Source organism: Balaenoptera ricei, chromosome 15 (genome assembly GCF_028023285.1).
Source record: "Balaenoptera ricei isolate mBalRic1 chromosome 15, mBalRic1.hap2, whole genome shotgun sequence".
Lineage (NCBI taxonomy): Eukaryota > Metazoa > Chordata > Mammalia > Artiodactyla > Balaenopteridae > Balaenoptera > Balaenoptera ricei.
In genome coordinates, this window is record NC_082653.1 from 16381637 (window position 1) to 16396069 (window position 14433).

General features: G+C 49.0%; 1 protein-coding gene across 3 annotated transcripts in view; it reads left to right on the top strand.

Moving 5' to 3' along the window:
- JPH2 (junctophilin 2) overlaps positions 1-14433 on the top strand; it is a 62337-nt gene that overhangs the window by 20078 nt on the left and 27826 nt on the right. For 2 of the 3 annotated variants that reach the window (XM_059896006.1, XM_059896007.1), the window contains exon 2: positions 4258-5050. The exons of the other annotated variant lie outside the window; for it this stretch is intronic. In XM_059896006.1, the coding sequence (XP_059751989.1) occupies positions 4258-5050 (793 nt within the window). The remainder of the gene's footprint in view (positions 1-4257; positions 5051-14433) is intronic. 3 annotated transcript variants of the gene reach the window in all.

The window sequence follows — 14433 nt, forward strand, 5'->3', positions numbered from 1 at the left end:
GGATATTTGCAGGACACTGTACTGGGTAGGGGTTATTTTTTCCTTAAAAAAATTTATTTACAAATTATTCATTTATCAAATCAACTTTATTGAGGGATAATTTCCATGCAATAAAACACATTTTAAGTGCACAGTCTGGTTTTTTTTGAATTTTTGAATTTTATTTATTTTTTTATACAGCAGGTCCTTATTAGTCATCAATTTTATACACATCAGTGTATACATGTCAATCCCAATTGCCCAATTCATCACACCACCACCACCACCCCCCCGAGGTGCACAGTCTTGACAAACATCTACATCTGTGTAACCACCAGCATAGTCAAGATACAGAACATTTCCATCAACTCAGAAAGTTCCCTTGTGCCCCTGCACAGTGGATCCCCCTTACCCCTCTGGTAACCACAGATCTGCTATCACCATAGTTTAGTTTTTTCCAGGCTTTCATGTCATTGGAATCATATGATTTGTCTCCGGCTTCATTCCCTTGGCATGTTTTTGAGATCCATCCATGTTGGTGTGTGTTTCAGTAACATGCTACTTTTTATTGCGGACTAGTATTCCATTGTGCGGTTGAGTGCAGTTTGTTTATCCATTTTACAGTTAATGGACATTTGGGTTGTTTCCATCTTTTGTTGTCTCCCAAAGAAGCCGGAAAACAGGTATTATTTTTCTACTTTCCAGGTAAGGAAATTGAGAATCAGAAGAAGTAGCTCGGTCAAGGTTCCCCAGCTTAGATGGTGCTTGAAACCAGTTTGTCTCTCTCTCTGTGTTTCTTTCTGTCCCTCTGCTTCCCACACAATGTGGCCCCACGTGGACGAGCTTGGAAAATGGAGCATAATAGTTTTCTCTCTGTCTCCTCACATTTTCATCCTTTGTACCACACTCTCATTTCCTTATTCTGTACACTTGCCACATAATCCCACTTCCCCAGCTTGAGTGAGACCTCAGTTCAAATCCCAGTTCTGCTTCTTCCTCACTGTGTGACTTTGGGCAAGCCACATAATCTCTCTGAACATCAATCCACCTAAGAAATGGAGAGCATATTTGCATCTTCCTTTGCGAGGTCATGCCCAACGCTCTCATCTCTCTCTGTCTCTCTCCGTTTCTCTTTGGCCCTTTTATAGTTGATATTCTCTGATCATTGGTTTTTTGTGGCTGGTCATTGAAGCCCTGCTGTCCTCTCACCCCTGGCTGTTCCTGCCTGCTGTACTGAGGGGCCAGAAGCACCAGACACCCTCCCCAACAAACTGAAGCAGAATTTCAGGTGGCAAGGCCCGGGGATCTGTATTTTATCTTTAGCTTCTCACATGCAGCCAGGATTGAGAACTGTGGGCTCAGAGCATGAGCTTTGGGCATCAGATAGACTTGGGTTTTGATCCTGCTTCCTTGGTCAAGTCTAGTAACTTCTCAGATCACCAACTTCCTCTCCTGTAAATGAGCATCTGCATGAGACCCACCTCACAGGATTGCTGAGAGGTGTAAGTGAATCCCCCGCACTGTACGTGATCCTTGATGGGGTCTCTTCACACACAAAGGGCTGGGGCGGGGTAGGCGTGGGACCCTGAGCTGGATCAGTCTGTGCTGGGAGGGGCCGGGCCGCGTGGAGTCATGGGGACTCACTATCCTTTGCCTCCAGAGTCGCAGTGCCCCGATTCCTAGAAGCCCAGCATCTCAAAGTGAGGCCAAACCTTAGAGCCACATCACCAACACGTCATTGACTGATGGGGCAATCGAGCCTGTAAGAAAGGAAGAGAGTCACCCAAGGTCACACAGTGAGATGGCGTTTCTGGACAGGTTCAAGCCAATCAATCAGCAAATATTTCTGGAGCACCTCTATGTGCCAGGCACTGTCCCAGGTGCTGGGGATACATCAGAACAGAAAACAGGAAAGATCCCTGCACCCACAAGGCTTCCATTCTAGCAGGGGAGGAAAAGCAATAAAGCAATAAATATAAATAAATAAGTCATATGGTATGTCAGAAGGTGATAAATGCTATAGAAAAAAAAAATAGAAGTAGATCACGGATATCTTGGTGCTTGTGGGGACACAGGCAGATTGTAGTTTTAAATAGGGTGGTCAGGTAGTCCTCAGTGAGCAAAGACTTGAAGGATATAGGGAGGAAAAGAGTTCCTGGCAGAGGGAACAGCCAGTGCAAACGTCTGAATGGGAACATGCCTGTTGGGTTGACCTTAAGAGTCCCTTGCCAGCCATCCTGGGTATTTGTTGGCAAGCCATTTGGTTTTTTTGGTTAACCAGGGCAGCACATCAGCTTGTGTCTAAAACAACGGTTCTGAATTTCCCCCCTCACTTCAGTGAACATGTGTCACGCACTGTTCTACATACAAAAGGCACAAAGATGAAGGCAGAGAGATAGCTTTCAGTGGTGCTGCTGCGGAGAGAAAGACCAAGAAGGTAGAACAGCTGTGTGTGTGGGTGAGGGGAGGTGTTGAGTCGGAGATGCTGTGTAACATCTGGGGGCATCCATCTCCAAGGCAACATGTGGAGCTGCAGAGGGGAAGAAGTTGGGGATATATTCGGGAGAATCTGCAGGACACAGATGGCAGTTATAAAAACACCAGATGATGCAATCACCCAGGGAGGATGGGGAGGAGGTTTTGGACGGAGCCCCGGGGAGCACAGCCTGTTAGGATGGGGGTGGAATACAAAGATATTTTGTCACCTTTGTATCAGCTTGTTCATACAACTCAGGTGACCTCACACGCTAGCATAACTTTGTAAAATCACAACATCACACATATCTTTTCTTTCTTAGTTTTTCAGTAATATTAACTCATTTAAACCTCCAACAACCCTATGAGGTAAGAGGCAATTGTTACCTGTTTGACGGGTGAGGAAGCTGAGCCTCAGAGAGGTTAAGTCACTTGCCCAAGGTCACACAGCTAGCAAGGGCAGAGGCAGGGTTCGTACCCAGCAGCCTGGCTCTGCAGTCTGTGCTCCTAACCATTACTCTGTGCTGCCTCTCTATTCACATCGTGGCCACATGCACAGATTCTATTTCCCAGGAGATCAGGTATTCACACTCATGGACATGCAAGGCCTTCTTGTTACCAGCTCCCTGTACACGCCATCTTGCGTACACGTCGTCTTACACGGTCTCAGTTTCATTAATGCGCACAACTTCACACACTCACTCAGCCTCGAGTGTCTCAGATTACTTTGGGCTTTAACACTCAGATGGCCTTGTGTACTCAGACCTCACACATACCCATAATGTCACCTCCACTGGGCACTCACTCCAGTGTGTACACACTGCATCATACACTCATGAGCTCACAGAGTCAAAGGACACCGATAGGCACGCTCCTAACAGTCTTCTCTACCCATGGCCTTGCACAAATACACACTCGCCTGTGCCCTCCAACATTCACACCGCTATGCAAACTCACCGTCTTATCCATTCATGACCTTGGACTTTCACGTCATCTTGCACACTAGGATAACGATGCACACGCATTTAACCTCACATACCGACAGAGCCTTGCCTGCTCACAAGTTTGCACTCTTTGATCCTCTAGCAGTCTTGCACCCTCACTCAACTTTGCCTTTCCTGCATACTTAAGACCTCAAATGCTCTCATAACCTTATATGTGTCCCATGCTCACGTGATCTCGGTCACCCTCTGTGCACACACTGCCTTGCACACTCAAGCTTCTACACGCACACTCACAAATGCAATATTCACGCTACCGCACAAACTCACTGTCATACCACTCGCGCTCTGGCACATTCATTTGCTCTGTGTGATTCCAAATCTGTGCACACTCACACAGCCTCATCTGTGCCCACAACCTCACACTTAAGACGGCCTCACTCAACCTCACCCGATTTCGCACAGTAAAGATCCTGGCGCATTCCCACCAACAGAAATATTCACACCGGTCATGCAAACTCCTTCCGGCCTGTCCGCTCGTGTCCTGGCACGCACTCCCGGGGCCCCGCCTTCCCGCACAACTTCACACACTGACACTCGGCGTCACACCACCTCACTCCATCTTGCACGCTCGTGGCCTTGCCACGTTCCCACCGACGGAAATATTCCCACCGCCACGCAGACTTCTGGCTTGCACACCTTTGTTCTCCCACACTCATTCACGCAACCTCACACACTCAGAGCCTCACCGGCTTTGGTCACTCCGCCCTCCCTGCCTCGCAACGGCCTGGCCTGCGCCCGCCTCGGCGCCCCCGGGGGCCCCGTCGGGCCGCCCCACTGACCGCCCTCTCCTCGCCCGCAGGGACGTACCAAGGCCAGTTCACCAACGGCATGCGCCATGGCTACGGCGTGCGCCAGAGCGTGCCCTACGGGATGGCCGTGGTGGTGCGCTCGCCGCTGCGCACGTCGCTCTCGTCCCTGCGCAGCGAGCACAGCAACGGCACGGTGGCCCCGGACTCGCCCGCCTCGCCGGCCGCCGACGGCCCCGCGCTGCCCGCGCCCGCCATCCCGCGCGGTGGCTTCGCGCTCAGCCTCCTGGCCAACGCCGAGGCGGCGGCGGCGCGGGCGGCCAAGGGCGGCGGCCTGTTCCAGCGGGGCGCGCTGCTGGGGAAGCTGCGCCGCGCCGAGTCGCGCGCGTCCCTGGGCAGCCAGCGCAGCCGCGTCAGTTTCCTCAAGAGCGACCTCAGCTCGGGCGCCAGCGACGCCGCGTCCACCGCCAGCCTGGGCGAGGGCGCCGAGGGCGCCGACGAGGCCGCGCCCTTCGAGGCGGACATCGACGCCACCACCACAGAGACCTACATGGGCGAGTGGAAGAACGACAAGCGCTCGGGCTTCGGCGTGAGCGAGCGCTCCAGCGGCCTCCGCTACGAGGGCGAGTGGCTGGACAACCTGCGCCACGGCTACGGCTGCACCACGCTGCCCGACGGCCACCGCGAGGAGGGCAAGTACCGCCACAACGTGCTGGTCAAGGGCACCAAGCGCCGCGTGCTGCCGCTCAAGAGCAGCAAGGTCCGCCAGAAGGTGGAGCACAGCGTGGAGGGCGCCCAGCGCGCCGCCGCCATCGCGCGCCAGAAGGCCGAGATCGCCGCCTCCAGGTAGGACCCCGGGGGCGGGCGCAGATGGGCTGTGCCCCACTCGGGGAAGAAATCCTGGGCCAGGGCAACCTAGGAGGCCCTGTTTCTGCTTCTTTCTCCATCAGGGGCTCCTCCATGACTCTATATAGAGGGGTCTATATAGAGGGTTCATTGGAAGTGCTTCGGGATCTCATGTCACCTGTTCACCCATCCATCCATTGTCCAGACATCCATCCATCATCCATCCATCCATCCATACACTCAGTGACTCCCATCCACCCATTCACCCAACCCCTCCCTTCACTTAAACCTTACATTCACCCAACCTTTATAATATCAACGTGAACAACCATCTCTCTACCCACCTATCCACCCCACCCACCCAGCCCCTTAACTTCCTGCTTACTCATTCAGCCACCCAGTCACACCCATCCATCCACCCAACCACCCATTCAACCACCCAGTCACCCATCCAACCAACCAGCCATTCATCCACTCACCCAACCCCTCCGTTCACCCCACTCTATCCATCCTGCCACCTCCAGCCGCTCAACCTCTCTAATATCCACCCAGACCACCACCCATCCACCCAATCATCCACCCATTCAACTTTCCATCTTTACACCCACCCCACCACGCAGTCATCCACCCATCCATCCACCAGCCATTCATCCAACCACCCAGGCACCCATTCAACCACCCATCCATCCCCTCATCCCCAGCACCCACTTTCACTCAACTTCTCACTTCCACTGAACCACCAGCCATCCTATTCAACCATGCATCCATTCACCCAGACACCTTCGTTCACCCAGTTACCTCCATTTATCCAGTCACCCCATTACCCAGTCATGTTTCCATTCACTGAAACAACATCCACTCCCACCCACCTACCCAGTCATCCAACTGTCCATCCATTATGCATCCATCCAACCGCCTTCATCACCCAACCATACTTAGATCCAACAATCCATCCACCCTTCCATTCACTAAACCACCTCCACCCACCCATCCGCCAGCCCTGCATCCATCCACCCTACATCCATTCAGTACCTACCCTTTCATCCATATTCAAGCCCCTCTATGTCTTTTTATTGTACTTCAGAAAAAGTTCCAGTGTTGCCTTCAAAGATTTATAACATCTACTGTGTGCATGGCACTATTTTAAGTGGTTTACTAGTATTGACTCATTCAGTCTCCTTAAAGGCTTTATAATATTGGCACTATTTTATTTCCATTCTACAGATGAGCTAAATGAGGCACTGAGAGATAAGGTGACTTGTCCCAAATCACCCAGGTAGCTAGTGGCCAGGTAGTAGGTGGTTCCTCCCCTCCTATCCAGCCTCATTTTCTACCACCCTTTCCTTGGACCGGGATTTTTTTCTCTGTACCCGTCACACTGGCCTTTTATTATCCTTCTCTGGTTCTTCCTGTCAGAAGGCTTTTGTTCCTCCTGGTTCCTTTGCCTGGACTGCTCTTCCTTTCTCTTGCTGCCCCCTTAAGTTTCTATTCCTCCTTCAGAGCTCAGGTCAAGCCTGACCCCCATAGAGAGCTGATGAGGCCCAACCCCCCATCACAGGCCACCTCTCACTCAGCTGCATGGATGTCTTCTTAGAACATCTCGCAGTTGCACCTTTATGCAGCTTATGTGATTTTCTTTTAACCTAATACTTATAAAGAGCTTCCTGTGAGCCAGTCACCATTCTGAGGTCTTTACATACATTAACTCATTTAATCTTTACAAGATCGTGCGGAGGTAGGTACTATTATTATCCCCATTTTGCAAACGTGGCTGAGCTGCGGGGACAGCAGAGCGTGCGGCAGGACAGTGGTGAGAGGTACTAGCCCGTCCCAGTGCCTATAGCAGTCCTGCTGGTGGCTCAGAACGAACTGGGCTGGAGGCTTTCGCCCTGTGGTCTTCAGGATTAAGCAGACCGAGGGCCAAATCTTGGCCCTACCATCTTTTAGCTCAGACCTGGGCACATCAGTTTGCCCGTCTGAACTTCCGTTTCCCCATCTGTGGTGCCACCATTGCCTAGTTGTATGCGCTTGGCTAAATCAACCTCAGTTGTCTCATTTATAAACATGGGGTTGGTCTGAGAGTTAAGAAACATAGTGCAAGTCCAGTGGTTCACAGCCCTGTCATGGCATGAGTTCCCTTGGAAGCCAACTCTGAGATGGAGATGAGTGTGCAGGAAGTTTACAGGAACCCTCTCAGGATCAACACCCGTGGCGAAGGGAAGGCGGCAGGATTGGGCAGAGGGAGATACTGGGCTGCAGTACAATCTCCACAATGCATCCCCCGACCACAAGGCGCAGCCTGCAGTGGAGATGACCTTCAAAGTTATCCCAAGTGGAGGTGGGGGAGCTGGATCTTTACACCCTCTGCACTGGCTGCAGGCTGACCTCCAGAAAGGGGCATGACCTGGGACTGGATGGCCCTCCTCAGCCAAGGGCAATCCCTGGACAGGATTGACAGCGGGCAGCATTCTGAGCAGTTGGGTTGGGGGCAGGGGGAGGGGAGGAATAAATCCTTGGCCCTGAAGGGGAAACTGGGTAGCAGATCACAGTATCTACTACAGTGCTGGGCACCTAGCAAGGACTTCATAAATATTACTAGTCATTGTCGTCCTTCGATGAATTCATTTTACAGATGTGGAAACTGAGGCCCAGAGAAGGAAGACAGTATGTTTTAGCCCACCTGACAAGCAAGTGAGAGAACCAGGGCTTCAGCCCCTGGCTTTCTGATTCCAAAGCTTTAACCAGCACGTTTTCCCACTCTAAACTTTGTAAACTTTAAATTGTCACGAACGTACGAGTAGTTAGTAGCATTAAGGCAGAAAGAAGGTATGGGTAATTTTTCTAAGACTTCTTGGTTAGGGGCAGAGCCAGGCTTGTGACCACACGATCATATAATTTATTGTCCAAACTTGGACACTTTTATGAGTAAAAGGGGGCACTTTTTAAAAATAACACTTTTATGTTGTACTGATTTTAGATTTACAGAAAAGTTGCAAAGATAGTACAGAGAGTTCCCATATACTCTCCGCCCAGATTCCTCTAATGTTAACTTCTTTCATTACAATAATACATTCATCAAAGCCAACATGCATACCTCACTGTTACCTAAACTCCAGACTTTAAGGTGGTGTCTGCCAGCTTTCTCTGCTGTAAAGTTACCATTTTCCCCTTTCCCTAATTTAATCTTTGGAACACAGACATCAAGTTCAGCCCACACTCAGGACAGAGAAGGGTCTGGAATTAAGCTCTACCTTTTGGAGGGGGAAGTATCCACATGCATTGTTTGGAATCCTTCTGTACGGAAGATTTGTCTCTTCTTCCAAATGGAACATTTAAAATTATTATGCCAAGTGTATATAGTTACAACAGGTATAAGCCAGGACTGTCCGGGGCCACCCTGGGACACGGCAGAGCTTAGATGAGGTAAGAGCTGAAGCTCTTGATTTGGAAGACCATGAGTTAGAATTCTGGCTCTTCTACTGAATTGCTATGTGACCTTGCCCAAGTTGCCTCACCACTCTGAACCCTGGATCTTGTTTCTTCCTAGGGTTTTTTGGGGGAGTAGATGAGCTAATGCCTGTAAAATGCCTGGCACAGAGCAGCCAGCAGTAAAAGCAGTCATTGCCATCATTTAACATGTTCGCTTTTAAAAGTGAGGAAATGGAAGCTTGGAGAGAAGGAGGGATTTCCCCAAGCTCTCCCCTGCTGGGGGCAAACTCTTGCCCCTCTCTGCCCCTTTGCTTTCCCTGTCCTTCCTGCCAAGGCTGTGCCCTTGAACATGAAGGTGTTGAGCTGCCTCCAAGAAGGCTGCCAGGCCCACAGCCGGGCACTGAGTCTCTGGAGTGAGAAGGTGGTGCCAGCTTCCTCCACGCAGTGCTACTGGGAGGGGAGTGTAGGGGAGATTTGGATTCCTCATCCTGGATGCCCACGGGGCTGGTGGCATGTGGGGGGCAGCTGCCTGACTCGGTTTTAAACTCAGATTGAATTTCCAATTAAGGTAATCTTTGGGTTAGGAGGAAAAGCAGGGTTGTCTCTCTCCCAGGGGCTTTGGTGAGTAATCGGGCTGCAGAGAACAGAAAGCCTTCCCACCAGCCTTCAGGCCCAGGCGGACCTAGGGTTTCTGTCTATTGTGGCCTCAGACTCCCTGCCCTGGGCTTACATGGAAGCTATCAGCTCGAAGTCTAGGATCAGGACAGCTTTCCCAGGGAGAAGGGGAAAGCTGAGAAGTCTCATCCCCTAAAATGGGCTATGGATTGAAAATGATTCTAGATTTGTGCTGTCCAATATATATGGTAGCCACCAGCTGAATGTGTGTGTCGAGCTCTTGAAATGTGGCTGATGTGAATTGAAATGTGCTACAAATGTGAAACACACACTGGCTTTCAAAGACTTAGTAAGAGGGGCTTCCCTGGTGGTGCAGTGGTTAAGAATCTGCCTGCCAATGCAGGGGACAAGGGTTCGAGCCCTGGCCCAGGAAGATCCCACATGCCGCGGAGCAACTAAGCCCGTGTGCCACAACTACTGAAGCCTGCGTGCCTAGAGCCCGTGCTCCGCAACAGGAGAAGCCTGCACACCAGAATGAAGAGCAGTCCCCGTGTGCCGCAACTAGAGAAAGCCCGTGCGCAGCAACAAAGACCCAACACAGACAAAAAAAAAAAGACTTAGTAAGAAAAGAATGTAAAGTAACCTAGTAATAATTTTTTATATTGATTACAGGTTGAAATGATTATATTTTAGATATAGTGGGTTAGAGAAAGTGTATTGTAATTAATTTCACTTGTTTCTTTTAAATTTTTTGAATGTGGCTACAAGAAAAGTAAAAAAAAAATTACATATGTGTCTCACGTTATATTTTTCTTGGACAGTGTTGCTCTAGACCCATTCAGGGCCCTAAGGAGATAGTCCAACTCCTTCACTGACCAGATGGGGAAACTGAGGTACAGAAAAGGACAAAGAGATACCCATAGTCACTGAGTGATCAAGGCGGAGCTAGCTTCATGGTTCCTGATTTTGTGACTACGAACTCTTTTTGTGATGCCTTTTAAGGTCATGGATACTGGGCTGTGGAGGGAAGCTGGGATATTTGGGGAGGTGGCTAAACTTTTCTGGTTGTCATGACAACACCCTGATAAATGGCTCCCTTCTGGAAGGAGCACAGGGTGTGGTTCAGAGTGGGGCTTTGGCTCTGCCTCTTGCTGGCTAAATTTCATCTTCTCTCCAGACTTTAATTCTTTCATGTCTAAAAGGAGAATAATGGTATCTACCTCAAAACGTTTTCACAAGGGTTAAATCAGAGACTGTATGTGCAGCACTCAGCACAGGGCTGGAAGCAGGACTCAATGAACGTTAGCTTCTGTTGTCATTGTCTAGGATTCTTGTTGTTATTGTTGTCATGTGCCCCTGCAGCAGAGGCAGGGGGCTGGCCTGCAGGAGATCTCAGCTGCCCCAGGGTGTGAGGTTTGGAACATCTCAGGTTTTTGACCAAGGTGGCATCAGTGTGGCCCTGAAAACAGGGCCCCCTGAATTGATCTGTCCTCTGCTCCAACACCTCCCCACCCCCATTTCAAACTAACCCCCCCCACCCCCCCCCGCCACACACAGACACACACCCAGATTGACCCTGGAAATTCCCAAGTTGAATGCAGGGTTAGAGTTGGCTTTGTGAGTTGCTGGGAGGTGAATTTCTTGGGTAAGTAGCTAAGAGCTTGGGTTATGGCATTGAACTGACCCAGGTTGGAATCTGGGTTCAGCTACTTACAAGCTGTGTGACCTTAAGCAAGTTACCTCACCTTCCTGTGTCTCACTTTCCCTTTCAGTCAAATGGGAATTATGTTAATTCTCTTTCGAAGTACTGTTGCAGAGAGTAAAAGAGATAGCCCATGTAAATGGATTTTGCTTTGAAGGCATGCAAGGAGATATACGCTGTTACAATGAATCCCGTTATGATGAATCATTTTGTACTGATCTGAGTCTCCCTGAGAATGATATCACCCCAAGGGAAGCCTCTGTCTTCTCTCACAGTCCCTACAAATGTTTCCCAAACTTGCATCTTCTGCATGCCAGAGTCCCAATTTTTGCTATATCCATGTATCACCTCTGCTTTCCAATTTAATCTCTATCTTTAAATCAGCTTACTTCAAAATATGTACAATTATTGAAAAGGAAGACTTTCGACTCCCTGTTGAAAGTGAGAGACCCATAGCACGGGAAGTTCTGAAAGCAGAATGATGTTATTCAAGTCTGAGGTCAAACTATTAATGCCAAAGATGCTAATCCTGAAGACTGCTTTCTTTTTGCTAAAAAGAGACATTGACAAGAGATTGACAGGTCTGAGAGACCTGTAGGCACCTGACTGAGGTTTGTCCTTGACCAAAAAGAAGAATGGTCTGATGCTATTTCAAGCTGTGACTTCACATCTGCCAATGCCCATTTCCAGCACCTACAGGGTGTGCAGACCATCCTGGGGAAGAGGGTCTGGCCCTAGGCTAGGCCCAGGTAGGTCTAGGTAATTGCCCATGTTCGAGTCTGTTTAATTTTTATTTAACAACAATCCATGTAGTCCTTATTTCTAGGAGCCAGAAGGATTCTAAGTACCTTACATATATTAGCTCACTTAATCCTCAAAACAACCCTATGAGGAAGGTACTATTATTCCCATTTTACAGATGAGGAAACTGAGGCACAGACAGGTTAAGTATCTCAAACAAGGTCATTCCTCTGAGTAATGGCAGAACTGGGAGTTGAGACCCCAGAGCCAGGAGATCTGGTTCTAGAATGGTCTTAACTGTGATCTGACCTTTGGCTGGATTTCTTTCACAAACATTGATTAGCACTTGCCCTGGGCCAGGCTTGTGCTGGGGCATTGGTCACCCAGTGGATCAGCATGGCCAGCATCCTCTGGGGACTCACAGCCTAGTGGCCAAGACAGAATGGGATTTGACACAGTCAGTGGTGGGTTAGAGGGACACGTGAGCAAAGAGTTACTAACTGCCCCAGAGGTGGTCTGGGAGATTCCCTGCAGGTGATGGGTGACTCTGCTTAGGAGTTTGCAGATGGAGACGAGGGAGAGAAAGGTCATTCCAGGTAAAGCCACAGAGGTAGGAATGTGTGTGGTTTGTTTTGGGAGCCATGAGTCATTGGCAGGGCTGGTGTGGGTGGGGAAAGAGATTAGAGATGAGCCTGGAAGGCAGCCTAGCGCCAGGTGAGGACAGCTTTGAATGCCAGGTTAAGGAGTTTCGAACTTACTATGCAGCAGGCACTGTTCTAAATGCTTAGCTAAATTCACTCACCTAATTCTAACTGTGGCACATAGAGATTGTTAAAACATGCTCCAAGTCACATAGCTAGTAAGTGATAGAACTATAATTCTGGCCCGAGTCTGATCTTACCCAGGACAGTTTCTGCCACTTGAGATACAGTGAACTTCTCTCTTTCCTCTTTTTTTTCTTTTTCTTTTTTTACATTGTTCAGAAAAACATACTTGCTAAAATTTAAGGAAATTCAGAATAATAGAAGATAAAAAGTAATAAAACCCCTTTTCTACTTCCACCTCTGTTGCACCTCTGAAGTAACCATTGTTAACAGTTCACTTATAGCATCCTTCCGTTTACCTATTCTGGTTTGTGGTTTTTGTTTTTGTTTTCTACAACTGGGACTACCTACATAATGTTCTTCAGCTTGCTTTTAAACTTAATATGTTTTGAGATCTTTTCATCTTATGCACATACTGCCTTAATCTTTTTAACAACTGCATTATATTCCACAGTTTGGATGTACCATGATTTATTTAGCCAGATCTCTCTTGATGGAGATTGAAACCATCTCATGTTTTTACAATTACAAACGAGGCTGCAGTGAACATCCTTGGACCATATTCTTGCTCATGGAGCTGGTTAAAGGGATGGCTCAGCCAGGTGCCTTATCCTATCAGGGATATTTGAGCATCACCGGAATGCATTGGAAATATAATGCCATTAGCCCAGGTCTTTGCAAGGGACTGACTCTTGACATTCATGGTCAAAATGTAAATTCTGTGGTCTCCCCTGACAAGGTCTATGGTACTCTTGAGTGGATTAACACAAACAAGCAAAAATCCAAATCACCCCTGTCAAAGGTCCCACTGCCCCTCCATATTTGTTTAATAGATATTTAAGAATAATTGTTGCAAGGCATGTCAAGTCATTAGCCTGATGGGATGCCCCCATGTCTCTGCCTGTCCTTGCTTGCACAGATGTACTTTTATGGATTAAATTCCTAGAAGCGGAATTGCTGAGTCAAGAAGAATGTGCGTTTTAATTATTAGCAGAACCCCAGTTAATCTCCAAAAGGGCTGCACCAAATTTATAACCCCCTTCAACAATGTACAGTTGTGTGAGGGCAGTTTTCCCCACACCATCACCAACACCATGATTATCATTCTTTTGCATCTTTGCCAAATTGTTTGAGGACAGTCAGGTGTTCCATGAACCCAGGGATCACCATCAACTGCCCAGGCCCACAGAGGCAAAAGTTTTCCCTTGTTCTGTTTCTGGCTCACCTCCAGAGATTCTTGAATATGCGGTTCCATCAGGGGGGATTAAACTCCCAGGGGGTGGCCTCAAAATGTTGGGAAGGCCCCCAGCCCCGGATTCCTGCCCCCCATCACATCCCTCCTTCAAGAATTGCCAGATGGACAAAATCCCTTTGCTCCCAGAGACCAAAGACTGGGATGAATGGAATTTCCTGAGTTGTCAGAGCTGGATTCTCATGATATACATGAGGCAGCTGTGACTCTAAGGCTGGCCTCTGAGCTGAGTGGTCTATGGAGAGAGAAGATCTTGCCTGGGTCCCTGGAGGCAGGGAGATATTCAAACTGTGAGGCAGTGTTTTTGGGGGAGCCAACCCTTCTGAGCTTGGAGAGGGGAGAAGCAGAGAAAAGACAGCATCACTCCCATCAGTCCTCAGAAAAAGCTGGTCAAAGGACATGGCCCAGTGTGCTCATTTTACAGATGGAGAAACTGAGGCCTAGAAAGGGACAGCGACCCAGAGAGAGGAGCGTGGCCCGGGGGCAGTATGTGGGAGGCTCTTCTGAAAGCTCAGTTGGTGTCGGGGTCACATTTAATAGGTCATCCCGGAAGAGGACAGGTCTCTGGGAGGTAGAAAGGAGCATTTTGTCTCCCCCACCCCTGTAAACTGTGCTTTCAGTCTGAATCCCGAACCTTTCCAGCTTGATATTTCAGCCTAAACAGCAGTCAGAGAACAGACAGGCCAACAGCCTGCACCTTTGCGAGAAAAATTCCCCTTTCCTCCAATGCCAGGGTTTCCCCATGTCCCAGTGGAAGGTCTGACCATGTGAAGCCAGTGCTTTGCCCTGACCGTGGCATCTGAGCTGAGCCCCAGCAGTG